General features: G+C 37.2%; 1 protein-coding gene across 31 annotated transcripts in view; it reads left to right on the top strand.

Annotated features, from left to right (window-relative positions):
- Nucleotides 1–15,064, top strand: part of pHCl-1 (pH-sensitive chloride channel 1) — a 1,184,550-nt gene that overhangs the window by 495,537 nt on the left and 673,949 nt on the right. For all 31 annotated transcript variants that reach the window (XR_016140122.1, XM_089080706.1, XM_089080698.1 and 28 more), the window contains 2 exons: nt 1,588–1,808; nt 5,046–5,128. Coding sequence is in view for 30 of the 31 variants with exons in the window: in XM_089080706.1 (XP_088936832.1) it covers nt 1,588–1,808; nt 5,046–5,128 (304 nt within the window). In the remaining variant the exon portion in view is untranslated. The remainder of the gene's footprint in view (nt 1–1,587; nt 1,809–5,045; nt 5,129–15,064) is intronic.

Below are 15,064 nucleotides of genomic sequence, written 5' to 3'. Positions count from 1 at the left end.
TTTGCGCAAAGTTATCACAATTTGCTGAATTGCGACAACTATCTCATTTCTCAGTATTTCTTCATATTTCGCTGTTGTCAAGTCACTCTCAATAAAAAATGGACCAATTATTTGATTTTTCAGAACACTCGCCTAGATGATGCATTTTTTCCGGATATTGAGTGTGAGATTTCATCATCCAGTGAAAATTGTCGTTTCAGAATCTACAATTATATCTGTTGACATTGCCATTTAACTGAAAAGTAACTTCGTCTGAAAATATTTGATAAAGAAAGTTTGGATTGACATCTTTTGTGATCATTACCTCACAAAATTCCAAGCGTCGTCGATAAAAATCTTCTTCGTTTATTTTCTTGTACAAAGCGAATTTTGAATGGATGAAATCTAAGTTTTTTTAAGATTTTGTGCATTGATCCTATACTAATGTCGTGTTGCTTTACAAACGATGAGATGTGAATCTTCAACGAATAATTGCGTAATATCCATTTGCTTTTCTTCATTAGTTACTGATGTTGGGCGTTCAAATATTGGATTTTTCCTGCTGGTTTCCTTGAAGCGTTTGATCGTTTTTTAAACGTTTGAATTTGGATATAGCATTATTTTCGCGCATTGATTGGTTGAATAGTTGCAAAATTTCGTTATAAAATCTCTTATGATCCTCCCAACCTCGTATCATTAAAAGAGACATGCTCTCTTATTCTGTAAAATTTGGCACAACTATTAAATAATTATAAAGATTTTGTTAAATACCGAAAAAGAAAAGTGATTGAAATATTTAAAAGTTTAAGACAATATAATTTTTAATGACAGACATTTTAAATCAAAATAAAATTAATGTTAGATAATATTTAATAAAAGCAAGATGTAGAGTTGTTAAGATTACTAAGATAATTATAAAGTTAAAAATTGTAATGTAGTACAAAATAATGCAAGATGAATTAAGGCTATTCTAAAACCCAATTGTTGCAGTCGTTCAATGTATCACAAAACCACACCAAAGTTGATAGGTACTCACCTATCAATTTTGAGGTATAATGTTAAGTGTACACTTATTCGTTATACTGGTGAACTGTCTTGTTGTGAGTATTCTCATCGGATAGATCAATCTTGCCTTCTGGCCAGCTAGACTTATCTTGTTTTAAATAATCAAATAACATTAAGAATTTTTCAAAATAAGCACGCACACGCGCACACATGCACACACACACACACACACACACACACACACACACACACACAACACACACACATACACACACAACACACACAAAACAAAAGGATGTAAATTCGGGTCACTTTCACATGATATATCTGGAATAATGCTAATGTCGGTGGTACTGTAAACTTCAAGCCTCATAACTTAACAAATACTCAAAAAAATATTTGATTATAGTGTTTTGAAGCGCTTGACATCAGCTATCAGATTCTGGAGCCAAAAATATTGTGTTTTAATAAAAAAAAGTCGACCTTGACCTCACATAAACGATGCCACTCAAGATCAAATTGATAAGATTAGTAAATAGATCTATCTTTATTGAACATCTTATGTAAGAGATTATATCATCTATCATTTTTCTACTTTTACAGAAGTACGAGGTAGAATTTTTGCTCCAGCAACAGTGGTACGATCCACGATTGCGTTATAGCAATAGATCCAGATATGATTTTTTAAATGCAATTCATCATTCTGAAGATATCTGGTTGCCGGATACATATTTCATAATGCATGGGGATTTCAAGGACCCAATCAATCCTGTTCATTTTGCCCTGCGGATATATCGTAATGGCACCGTCAACTATCTTATGCGGTATTTGAAACATTAATTTGTTTGATATGCAAATTAAATATATTTAAAATGTAAAACGTTAGAAAAAATGATTAATAATATATCGTAGAATATAAATTAATAAATATTATTGTGAAAACATAATAAATATTTTTATGGAGTTTTTTAAATAATTCGAAGTCAATATTATAATTTCAACTCTTTTTATACAGTGCGTCTCATTTTAATCAACGTACTTAAATTTTTCCGGAACCATGCAAAATATCAAAATTATGTTTTCACGAGATTGTGTGATATCAAGAAGGGAATATTTTGATAAAAAAATGTTGACCTTGACTGAAAATATAAAGGTCAAATTAAGATCAACTTAATTTTTTAAACTTGTAACACTACGTAAAAACGAGTAACACTACGTTTGTAGTGTTGCTCATTACAAGTTCAATGCGTTTGGCTCAAAGTCATCCAAAGTCGAATGGCCAACTGCGAGTTTACAATTATCGCCCTTATACATATTTAAACTATTGTTCCTGACAATGAATGCAGATGGTAATACAATGTTTAAATGATCGCAACACATTTGATAGCGTTTCTGATAAGACGTTTTAACAGGCCGTTATAATTGGTGTTTTCAACTTATCAGAATTATTTGATCTTTCGCGATATACAGTATTCTTAAGATAGTTCCAAAGAAAAAAATCTAATGATGTTAGGTTTGGAGATCTAGCTGGTCAAATAGGATCACCTTTCTCTGAGGAAATGCTTTTACGCACTAATTCCCTGGGCGGTTTGACTTGCCCAGGGGAGTGTGACTCGGATTCTAAGAGGATCCCTATCCACTAAAACCCCACAGTGTCCCTCTATGGTTATGTGTGCAAGACGACTGTCGGCATACTTCCAGGGGGGTGCCCCCTATCGGGGTGTTGTAATCCCCGGCGCGTTCCCTAATGCAGCGGGACTGGAACACTCCGCCCCGCCCCTCCTCGACACTATTGTGTTTGTACACAGGGGGGAAAAAGAAGCTCAATTCCCTATCTTCCTGTCATTGGGAGCCCAAGTCCTATGGTCTCAAGTGCGCCAAAAGATGCCTCCTTTGGTAGCGTGGGCAGATTCCCATGGACCTCGCCTGTGTGGAATCCAGAACCACTTTCAGCCTAATTCTCTCGGTTCTCTCTTTCTGCGACATGACTGATTCACAGAAGGAGGAGGCTACCCTCTGCTCTCCTAACTTTCTCCTCTCACTCCATTCCAGCGATCAACAGCGAAAGGGAGAGGTCGTCTTCAATCGCAGCCAGGGCTCGGCACTCCTCGGCCCATGCCGGACATTTTTCCAGCATCAAATCCCGGACCGCACCGCAAGGATGGCACATGTCGATGTCCTCTCTTCTTATTCGACACAAGTACTCGCCGAAACACCCATGACCAGTGAACATCTGTGTCAGCCGGAAGGCAGCCTGTCATGGCCTTTCCCCACCCATTCGCGTAAAATGGGCCGGGTGACCTCGGTAGTCTAACGGCCAGCTGAGACCGGGTCCCAGAGCAATAAGACTCGGTCCTACTCCTCCTCCTTTATTTTTGCCACGGTCCCGGCCCTTATTACCCTGATGCGCCTGTAAGCTGCGCGAAGAGCGAGAAGATCCACTGTCAGAATAGTGACGGCTGTGTGTGACACCGTCCTGTATGCGCGGGCGCCTTTGGCAGTCATACGACGCTGAACCTGATTGGCCACAGCCCTTATCCGGCTTGGTTGCCATCGCGAATTGGTCTTCCAACAAGTTGAAGCTTTGGCCTTCGACACCTTGATGACTGATCTGAGTGAGGCTCTGGCCATTTTGAAAGCCTCATACGCCTTTTCCGTGCTGGCGACGCTTCTTCCATCCGGGTGAGGACCACCACTTCTAACTCAATGTTCTAGAAACATTTGGTTCAGGATATTTTGAATTCTGTGATCATAATGTGCAGGCGCTGCTGAAACCACATTTTGCCGAGTTTTGAAGATAAATATTCTTTAAAAATTTCGACAGTTTTTCCAGAAACTCGTTGTAAATTGCGCCTGTAAGGGTACCAATGATATATTTCTCTGAAACCGTGATAATGAGGACTAATGATATATCCATTCACAATACTGCAACAAATACACCGACCATGGTTTGATGTGATACTATTGATCAGAAACAAATCCTCATTGGTATGATACCAATGAGGATTTGTTTCTGACCAATAATGTGAATTTTATCGATTCACACGGCCTATATTAGTAAAACTTGCCTCATCAGAAAATGACACGTGAGAAAAATATATTTCTCTGCATTTTACGTTGAGCCCAATTACAGATTTGTAGTCTTTTTGAAATCATTTAGTGTTAATACTTTCAACAATTTAATGTAATAAGGATAAAATTTATATTTTTTTAATATTCACGAAAGTTGATCACAGAATATTATACATAATCTCATTTAGTTGATATTTATTGTGGACTGTATAGCAACAGCGCCTAAAATTACGAGTTCAGTAATTTTGTTCAACCCTCGTCGTGTACGAGTCCTATAAATTTAATTTTGTCGAAGTTTTAATACACAATTTCTGAATTACTGTGTCATTTAGATGGCGTCTATTAGAATATCGATCGCGATACAAGCGTTCAGTATCCTCGAAATTATCACAATTTTCTCCTAAAATTAACGACATATTTACTATTTCAATTGATGTGTTATCTGCTATTATTAAGGATCAGAATGAAATTCGTACGTTGTTCATACGTTTAAGAATCTAAGTTCGTAGTAGTATTAGTAGTAGTAATATCTAGCTTGACCGAGGCACTTTAAATGCTCGCTCTTATCCTATTAATGACCAAATTTTAAATTCGAGAAAGTTGGCCTGCTGCGGCGCGTAGCGGCATAGCATCGTACTACTCTCTCCGGATACTGGATGCTATCCAATTGTAAACTCGCATTTAGCCATTTGACTTTGAACCTTGAGTCATAGCGCATTGAACTCATAATGAACAACACTACAAACATACATAGGTGTTAAAAAATTAGGTTGCCATTTTAAAAAATTAAGTTGACCTTTATGCTTCTATTCAAGGTCAACATTTTTTTTATCAAAATATATTCCCTCTCGCTATCATATAACCTCCTAAATATGATTTCGATATTTCGCACGGTTTCGGAGAAATTCAAGTGCGTTGATTAAAATGGGACATCCCTATATTTGTTCACTGAAAGCTTTCTTTGTAAACAGATTATTATAATTTTACAGACGTCATCTTATTCTATCCTGCCAAGGTAGACTTAATATCTTCCCCTTTGATGACCCATTGTGTTCATTCGCGATTGAGAGCAGTGAGTATCGCATTTAATTAAAATAGTTTTCACAAGGAGAATATATTTGTAGACAGTCTTTTGAATTTCGCCGAGCTTGAAATATGTTGTAGTGCTTTATTTCCCACTAATGCTTAACAAAGCCAAAATATAACTTTCATGAAATACTCACAAAAAGTTGAAATTTTTTACTTATATACAGCGATTTTTTTAACATATTTCGAGCTTAGTGACGTAGCCGAATGCTTGGCGAAAACATTACGTGTAGGCTCAAATCTCGCTTCTTGCAACTTTTTCATTAAATCCGAATGCATAGATTATTATATAATATGTTATGAATAAATGAATAAGCATTTATATCGATTTTCTATATATATTTTTTTTAAATGTTTTTTAAATGTTTCCGAATGGCCAGTAAAAATTGCACTTTTTTCTTGACTGTTCCAAGAGATTTATTTTTATATATTGTATTGTATAATTAAGAATAAAAACTGAATATATAAAACTGACTATATAAACGTATAAAATAATATATTTGAATGTATGATGACATATTTATTTTTTATTATGATGACATGAAACAAGAAGAACGTCTTGTATGGTGAAGATGACATGAAAAATTATTATATAAAAATGTTAGTTTCTAATAGAAAGTATTTTGTAAAATAATATGATTTTGATAGTAGCAAAAAGTTATTTTATTTTACAAAAATAATGTTTTCTTATGAGCGAACGTGACAGCGCATAGGTCTACTACGCTAGAGATCCCGGATTCGATTTCCAGTAGAATCAAAATATTTTCATACGCTCGTGTCTCTTCTTCTCAAACTGCGAGAGTATTCTTGTCACAGAACCTCCTCAAAAAGTTTACTATTCGGAACCGGCGTTATATGTGGGTCCCGTTATACATGCTTGTGCATCACCTATGTGCACAGGCATACGAGAAAGAGGTTGTAAGCTTATGTAGAAGAAGAAGAAATGTCTTCTTCTTAAAAAATAACATTTAAATATGTATGATATATATATCCTTAACAGGCATAACCTGTTAAAAATTTTTCCTTCCCCATGCTATAGTAGTTATATTACTTAATTCTTCTTTATAAATATAATTCTTCTTTATAAAACATTATTATCATTTACTCTACCAGTTATATATTCAATCTAAATAATATCATCAGTATACAAGATGTTCGAAAATTCAATCGACAAACTTTCAAAGGTTGGAGGCATCAAAAGGATCACTTTTTATAAATGAACCTGGGGTCGGAAGCGTGTCATTACATCGCTACGGCAGATAATGTTCAAAAAAGATCGTACCTTGAAATATCTTAAAAAAATATAAATAAGTTTTATAAAAAATTCAGACAAAAGTCATAGGTTGTAAAAAGATCTATTTACTGACTTTATGAGTTTGACCTTGGCGTTGGACCAAGATCAAGTTGAAATCACCTTGAATTTTTTAAATAGAACCCGCTATTTTTTATCGCATATTCTGAAAACCCTTCTCGAAACCTTTTCAAAATATTGTTGTCCATTAGATCCTTGTCCTTTAGATCAGCCATTTCGGAGTTATTAAGTTTTATTGGTAATATGTCGACAACTGTAGCTATTCATATTCATATTATTCATCCGCAAATGAAGGTGAGGATAGTGGCAAATCTACTCTTTAATCGCCCGAGTGCGTCGTATGATGTTCATTTTAATTACATATTCGAGCAAATAAAAACTTTCATTTATTTGTAGACTTCAGTTTTATGTAATCCAAACAATATTATTGTATATACACCGAACAGTACTGTTATGTACTGTTGTCAAAACGCATATTAAATTGAAGTCATCACTAAGAAAATAAAATATTTTATTTCTGATTTCATTCTTTTCTTACCGAGTACGATTTGATGTGAGTATGCTAATTACTGTGTACGGAGAAGTCCAATATCACGGGCGTGCAATAGCTAGGTTCTTCTATCAAGAACGTTTCACAAAACGACGCATTTCTCATCACAGTACCTTTGCTCAGGTATTTCAGCGTCTCAAAGAAACTGGATCGATAGATGTTAGCAGGCCTGATGCTGGACGTAGGTGAACCGGTCTGCACGCCGGAGATGGAAAAGGATGTCCTGTCCCGTGTGGAAAATAATCCATCGAGCACTCGTGTTGTGGCTGCGGCTGTCGGTACAGCACAAAGCACAGTTTGGCAAGTCCTGCACGAACAGTTTTTGCATTCATACAAGCGGCTGAAGATGCAGAGTTTGAATCCGCCCGATTATCCTCACCGTCAAGAATTTGTGCAGTGATTTCCTGCGGAAAATCCTCGCCAGATTTTTCAAAATTTATCCTATTCACTGATGAGGCTGTGTTCACCAGAGAAGGAACTCTTCAATTCCCATAATAGCTACGTATGGACGGATGAAAATCCACATGTTGTGAGAGTGGGAAACTATCAGAAGTGGTTCAGCGTGAACGTTTGGGCTAGTATCTTCGGCGACTGTCTCTTCGGACCTTACATTTTGCCCGACAACCTGCACGGGGACAACTATCTAACTATCTAACAACTATCTAACTCTATTTTTCTACAAGACATTTTTCCGGACTTCCTGAAGAATGTACTTCTAGTCATTCGTCGAAATCAGTCGTCGAAATATATGGTTTCAGCATGACGGCCCAGCAGTTTTTGCAGCAGATGTGTAACTACTTGAACACGACCTTTTCGGACAAATGGATTGGGCGAGAAGGACCTGTATAGCCTGACCTGCGAGATCACCTGATCTGCCACTTCTACTTATGGCGGCATTTGAAGAGCATAGTCTACGAAACATCTATCGCAAGCAAAGAAGAGCTTGTTGCCAGAATTGTAGTTGCAAGTGATGAAATCAAGGACAATCCTACCGTGTTCGTCCGTCCTTGGTTCGGCGCTATTGATTGTGCAAAGATCATGGGGGACGACACTTCGAATACCTACTCTGAGACACCTTCCTGCATAACATCACAACTACAGAACCTTTATTGATCAGCCACCAATCTTACCTTCATTACTTATATCAGCCACCGATCTTGCCTTCATTGCCTAAATCAGCCATCGACCTTGCCTAAAACACTCTCGACCTGATTTTGGTTGCGACCTGATATTGATGACGACGCCATCCAAGGTAAAACTTATAAGAATAGTAAACAGATCTTCTTACTCCCTACAACTTTTCTCTGAAACAATTTTTTATAAAACTTATATTTTTTGAGATATTTCGAGGTCCAACTTTTTTCGGACACTGCCGTAGCGATGTAACGACACGTTTCTGACCCTAAGTCCATTTTCAAAAAATAATCCTTTTGATGCCCTCAATAATCTTTGAAAGTTTGTCGATTGAATTTTCAAATGTATATTATTTGTATAAAATATTGTATTAGATATCATATCAATAACTGATACCAAATTATATAAAACATAATTATAATTATAAGTGCTACATTTCTATTTTAAAAAATTATAATTATCCTTAAAAAAATAAAAATAAAAACTCAAGTACATATCTTTGCACTCAAGAGTTTTTAAATTCAAGTGTTATATCACAAAATTGCGTCACCTTAGTGAATTTACATAATATTTAATGCTCAACCTTAATAATATGTATATCATTTGTGGAAAAGATTTGTTATTAAAGAAGTGGCACTAAGTTATAATTCTATTACCTCAAAAATTCAACATATATAACTGCTTTTAAAAAAATAAAATCCAAGCAAAATGTATGTTTGTATTCTCATTGAAGTTTTCTTCTTCTAAAACTCAAATGATAGTAGCTCTAATTCTTTTTAAGTAGTAGTAGTAGTAGTATATTCACGAGTGATGCTAATCCAGCTCCTGGAATTCTGGATTTAAAATTTCTTCCTATATTTAAGAATTTTTCTGATTCCCCGCTTTTGCCTTGAAATTAATTCCATCAACATAACCCGATCTTTTCAACTAAGCTGTAGGCCGCTCACTTTTACCAGGTGTATGCATAAGTTTTTTTCAATTTAACTAAGAGATGTCGCCAGCAAAAAGTACGCAGCGTATTAATTTGACACATACATCATTTTGTTCGTCTGACATTTAAAACTACAAACACACACAAGTTGAGTCCGCCAAAAACTAGCGTCTTTGTTTTATCGTTCAGTGATCATGTCGAGTTTTGTGCCTGAAAAAGAACAATTGCGGCACGCATTGCTTTTTTTATTTAATCAAAAGAAAAAGGTTGTTGAAATCGTTTGCTGGTAGAAACATATGGTGAACACGCTCCATCGATTAGAACATGTGAGACATGGTTTCGACAATTTAAAAGTGGTGATTTCAATGTGAAAGACAGTGAGCGCTCTGGTAGACCACAAAAATGCGAAGACGAGCAATTGCAGGAGTTATTGGACCCAACTCAAACTCAACGGCAATTAGCAGAAGCATTACATGTATCACAAGAAACAATCAGCAGACGTTTACGAGCAATGGGAAAGATCAATAAACTCGGTAAATGGGTCCCACACGATTTGAATGAACGTCAAATGGAAAATCGCAAAGTCACTTGTGAAATACTGCTTCAACGCCACGAAAGGAAATCATTTTTGTATCGAATTGTGACGGGTGACGAAAAATGGATTTATTTTGAAAACCCGAAGCGGAAAAAAATCGTGGCTTTCACCTGGCGAAGCCGGTCCATCAACACCAAGGCCAAATCGCTTCGGCAAGAAGACCATGCTCTGTGTCTGGTGGGACCAGAGCGGTATTGTGTATTATGAACTCTTGAAGCCCGGCGAAACCGTTAATACACAACGCTATCGCCAACAAATGATTAATTTAAACCACGCATTAATCGAAAGACGACCGGAATGGGCCAGAAGACATGGCAAAGTGATTTTGTTACACGACAATGCGCCGTCTCACACAGCAAAACCAGTGAAAGACACCTTGAAATCGCTTGGATGGGACATCCTTCCGCACTCGCCGTACTCCCCAGACCTGGCGCCATCTGACTATCACCTCTTCGCATCAATGGGGCACATGCTCGCAGAGCAGCACTTCAGCAATTTCGAGGAAGTTGGAAAATAGTTCGACGAATGGTTTGCCGCAAAAGACAAGCAGTTTTTCTGGCATGGTATTCATAAATTACCTGAAAGATGGGCGAAATGTGTAGAAGCCGATGGCCAATATTTTGAATAAAAAAAAAAATTAATTTCCCTTAAAATTACGTGTCTTTTTTTACTAAAAAACCGGAAAAAACTTATGCATACACCTGGTACTTTATTCAGATCTTTGGGTTTCGAGAACGTCTGTCTAATGTTAAGTCTTAGTTTCCTCTTGCTCATTGCCCTGAGAAAAGAAAGAGTTGCTCTGCTTGGCAGAAGTCGATCCATCAGGAGTTTAGTCCGATGGCAGCCCCGTCGCAAACGGCTGAGTGTTTCTTCTCTAGACTCTGATTCCCTATAATAAAAGAAATGATGATCTGTAGAACCAGATCTTCTAATATTCTCAGTTTTGCAAAATTGTCTGCTACCACGTTACCATATGATTCCTGGTGGTCAGATATCCATATTAAAGCTCGATTTTCTTGCTGCAGTCATGTTGAATTATGACGTCAGAAACAAGACATGCAAAAAGTTTCTTGTGCTTTATAGCTTTATCTTGTACCTTGTTGCGAGTAGCGCAATCGAAATTATACAAAACAAATATTACCGACATATTGCTGACCAGTCAGGACTCAAGGATTCTGATTATTCGATATTTATAAAAGTTAATATTAAAATAAGTTTAGTTAAAAGAAGAATAATATGCGCCAAGGCTGATTGCACTATGCAATCAGGCAAGGACGCTGACACGAGATAACACCGTGTCGAAACGCTGACCGAACCAAAACAGCATTACGACATGAAGGCAAGTCGAGGTTGCGTAACCGCGTGCACGAGAGCATACGAACCGATAAAAAGGAAAGCGAGAGTGGATAAGGTGGTTCTGTTTTGCTTTGTTCTATCTTGTTCAAAAGTCGCATCAATCCGCAAAACAACATGAGACTAAATTCGCGAGTCAAATCATAAAATAAATAAACGCCTAAATATACTTCTAAATAAACGATTTTATTGAAAAGTGAAGTGAATAGTGTTCTTCTACATCCTGCTTCTATATCAGCCTTCCCCTGGCACTTCCGAGCGAGACACTTCCCCGCTGGGATCAGAATCTCTCTTATGTTATGTCCGAGCGGCTTATCAAAATTGGTGGCAGCAGCACCAGTCCCTATCCCGGAGAGAAAGCAAAAATCCAAAAAAATCTGCAAGGAAAGGAAGACACTACTACGGAAGGCTATTACTATAACGAGTCAAGCAGTTCCAGCCAACAAGGACATCCGGTAGAGCAGCCATAAAGCGCATATCAGCGACACTGGAGAAGGCATCAACCTACAATACCCATAAGCAAAGCAACATGCAGTTAGTTGCTAAACTTTAAGATGAAAAAATCAATTATGTAAACGAGCGATAGCGTTAATATCGGAAGGCGAGATAAATAGAAGCCGACTCATTAGGAATGTTTCGTGGTTGCACGACGAGCAAGGACGACGAACGCGTAGTCCTGTTATCACCGTGCGTATAGTCGAAGAAGCTATATACGATATCTGCGATAACATTTAGCCGCAATTTAGAAGGGCGATATTCGAACAGGAACTCACATGAGTAGGAGCTCCACCTAAACATAGTTATAGAACGAGTATTTCTGTTCAACGATGTAGCCTAATATCGGATCTAGTAGACGAAAACAGATTATATCATAGAATAACGTTCTGAAGAAAACGAGAACCGAAATTTACATCGGAGAAAGTTCTCGCTAATATATTACAATGATAGCATTTTCGATCCAGAATATTACACCGCATCGTATAATCCCGAGCATAGAAACATGATGGATAGACAACTACGTACCGTAGCGAGAAAAATGGGAAATCAATAAGTGATATCCGCGCAGAAGTAGACACAAAAATGTCTCAGAATGTCAATAGAAATGTCAACAGAATGTCAGAGTTTCGGCAGACCCCTCGCGTAAAAAGATAGAGCAATCGGAGCCGCACAGTGATAAAGAATCAATATTTGATGCGCTATTAGAAGAGGTTCGAGCGCTACAAGATCGTATGAATTGACTAAAAGTTTTCGACCATAATGAAAACCGATTTGCATAACTGCTCTATAAACATCAAACAAACAGGGTACAACCCTGTGACGGATCGTTAGATATAATCTATGGACGATATACGATTGAGGATATACGAAACTGATTCCGTAGCGGGATACCTACGATTAAAGGAAGCTCGCGACATGATTTCGAAATTTAACGTGACACTTCATAAGCTGCTGGAATTCTTAAGCGCTGCGTCGATGCGCTGCGTCGCTGCATGTTACATGATGAAAAATACGAATCCAACGGAGGAAGGAACGCTATTACAAGTCATACCATGCAATAAATTAAAAGGCAGAGCCATGACCAACTTTCAAACGCGAGATATACGCGACTTTGCTCAGCTGAAAAGAGAGATAAAAGTTTGCTAGCTTAGTAAGAAAAATATCACATACTTACAGCTAGAGCTCAATATGCTAAAACAAAAGCCCGGAGAGACAGCAAGAGCGTTCGGAATGCATACCAAATAAGAAGGGAGGGTGTGCGTCACGACGGGGCCCAACCACGTAAATAATTACGAGTTTTCACGAATCAGTCGTGAAAACTCGTAATTATTTTGCGAAAAAATACCATCTCAGCCAGGAATCGAACCTGGATCTCCTGCTTACCGGGCAAGCATCTTATCCTTTCGACTACCGAGGCATATGATGATATTTATCGCAAATAACGTGTTTAGAATAACACGTCAACAATACAATAATACATATATATATACATATATTACAATATACATATATACATGTATTCTTTCGAATCCCCATGACCGGTGCATACGAATAAACTAGCCATGGAGTTATACGAGTCCATGATAGAAGGTCGAAATAACATGATAGAAAGTAAACGGGCGATCTTAGAAACCATACAATAACAGGCTATATTTAATTTCCAACTCGGGCTGCAGGACGATATAAAACTATTAGTACCATCACAACATTATATGCTACAAGGCACTACAAGACGCTATTGCTGGCGTGAACACGGAAGAGAAATTTAAGGGACTAATGGGAAATTGTGGGCGTGTGAAAGCGAATACAATATCCACCCGCCCACAAAAATAAATTACTGACATTACCAAAAGTGAAAAAAAATCAGACATATCGGACAAGATTGTCGAACTAGTAGATACGCGAACCGATTTGCGTTACCTAGAACTGAAAAACCCATCGACGTAAATGCTATGGAGAAATACTGCGTAAATTGCAAAAAAATGAGGCACGACAAAAGAAAATGCTGGTCGAAAAGCAATCGATCAGAGAAAAAGTAAGTGCGATGACTGGAATAAGAGAGAGAATCCCGAGGACAAGTAAATATTACGATAAGAACAAGGAGGAACAAAACGCGTGGAGGAATCGCGGAGTTGTCATTTAGTAGTAGCGAAGAAGAAGACGAGAAAAACAGAAAAATAAAGACAACACGAGCCGCGCGAGAGTATCAAGTAATCAAGAGCTCAACTAATCAGCAAAGCACGAGTCAGCACTAGATCTGGTAATATTGTCAATAAGGGAAATAAAAAAAGGAAAAATGAGTTTCTTATTGGATGTTACCTTGACATTTGTTAAAATGGGAAATTTAAAAGGAAACAATCCGGTATGAGAGGAACAAATAGCCCTCAATGGCGTGAGAAGACACAAGATTTATACCTTCGGAAAGATACGGGGGTAGTTGCCTAGTAGAACCGGATGATTACCTCTATTCAATAATAATTGTAATTAATACGACTACCGAAACTATTGAAATTACGACGTTTAGAATAACGTTAGATGCCGTACAGCTGGGTGATGCCGCTGAGATGTTCGCGTTGTAACGGCAAAACTATACAGTCACAGCAGGAATACTTACGAAAGCAACTACGAACAGACATTTAAATGACGAAGAAAAGAAAGTATTAACGCAAATATGCACTGACTAATATATTTCATTTGGAGAACAACCCACTGATCTATACCAACAATAGCACATGAAATAAATATACGTAGCGTGCCCGTAAATGTGCGGCTCTACAAGTTGCCGGAGAAACATAAGAAAGAGGTAAACCGGCTGATTGAAAAAATGACAGAGTGATACGGCACAGTACAAGTTAGTGGAATGCGCCGTTACTAGTAGTACCCAAAAAGGTAGATTTGGGAAACAAAAACTACGCATTGTAGTAGATTTTCGAAAATTAAACGGTTTGACAATCGAAGATTCCTTTCCACTACCAAATAACAGACATCCTAGATCAATTGGGAAACGCAAAGTATTTTTTATTAAATCTCGTATCCGAATACCATCAAATTTCGATGAAGGAAAAACATAAAAATAAAACAGTTTTTCTATACCATAAGGACACTATAAATTTAATAGAATGCACTCGGACTTAAGAATGCACTCGATTCCAACGGGTGATGAATTCGGTGTTAACCGCAATTCAAATTCAGATGTTTAGTATATTTCGATGATATAATAATATACGTTTGCAACATTGAATGAAAAATAAACGATTAATTGAAGTAATGCAATGATTAAGAGATCATAATCTTAAGTTGCAATCGGATAAATGCGAGTTCTTCAGAAAAGAAGTTATCTATCTAAGACATAAAATTACGAAAAACAGGATACAACTTGATCCCAATAAGTTGCAAACGGTAAAGAAATTATTAACACCAAAAAGGATGAAAGATATTCCAGTTGTTGTTGCCAGTTGTTGTTAGGACTGACCGAATACTACTGGAAATTCATTCAAGATTTTTCAAAAAGTGCCAAGCTTTTAACAAAACTAACGAAAAAAAGGGAAA

Source organism: Pogonomyrmex barbatus, unplaced genomic scaffold (genome assembly GCF_055798465.1).
Source record: "Pogonomyrmex barbatus isolate J1 unplaced genomic scaffold, ASM5579846v1 scaffold4, whole genome shotgun sequence".
In the NCBI taxonomy this organism is placed as follows: domain Eukaryota; kingdom Metazoa; phylum Arthropoda; class Insecta; order Hymenoptera; family Formicidae; genus Pogonomyrmex; species Pogonomyrmex barbatus.
Note: the sequence above shows the minus strand (reverse complement) of the source record. Positions and strands in the feature narration are given on the sequence as shown.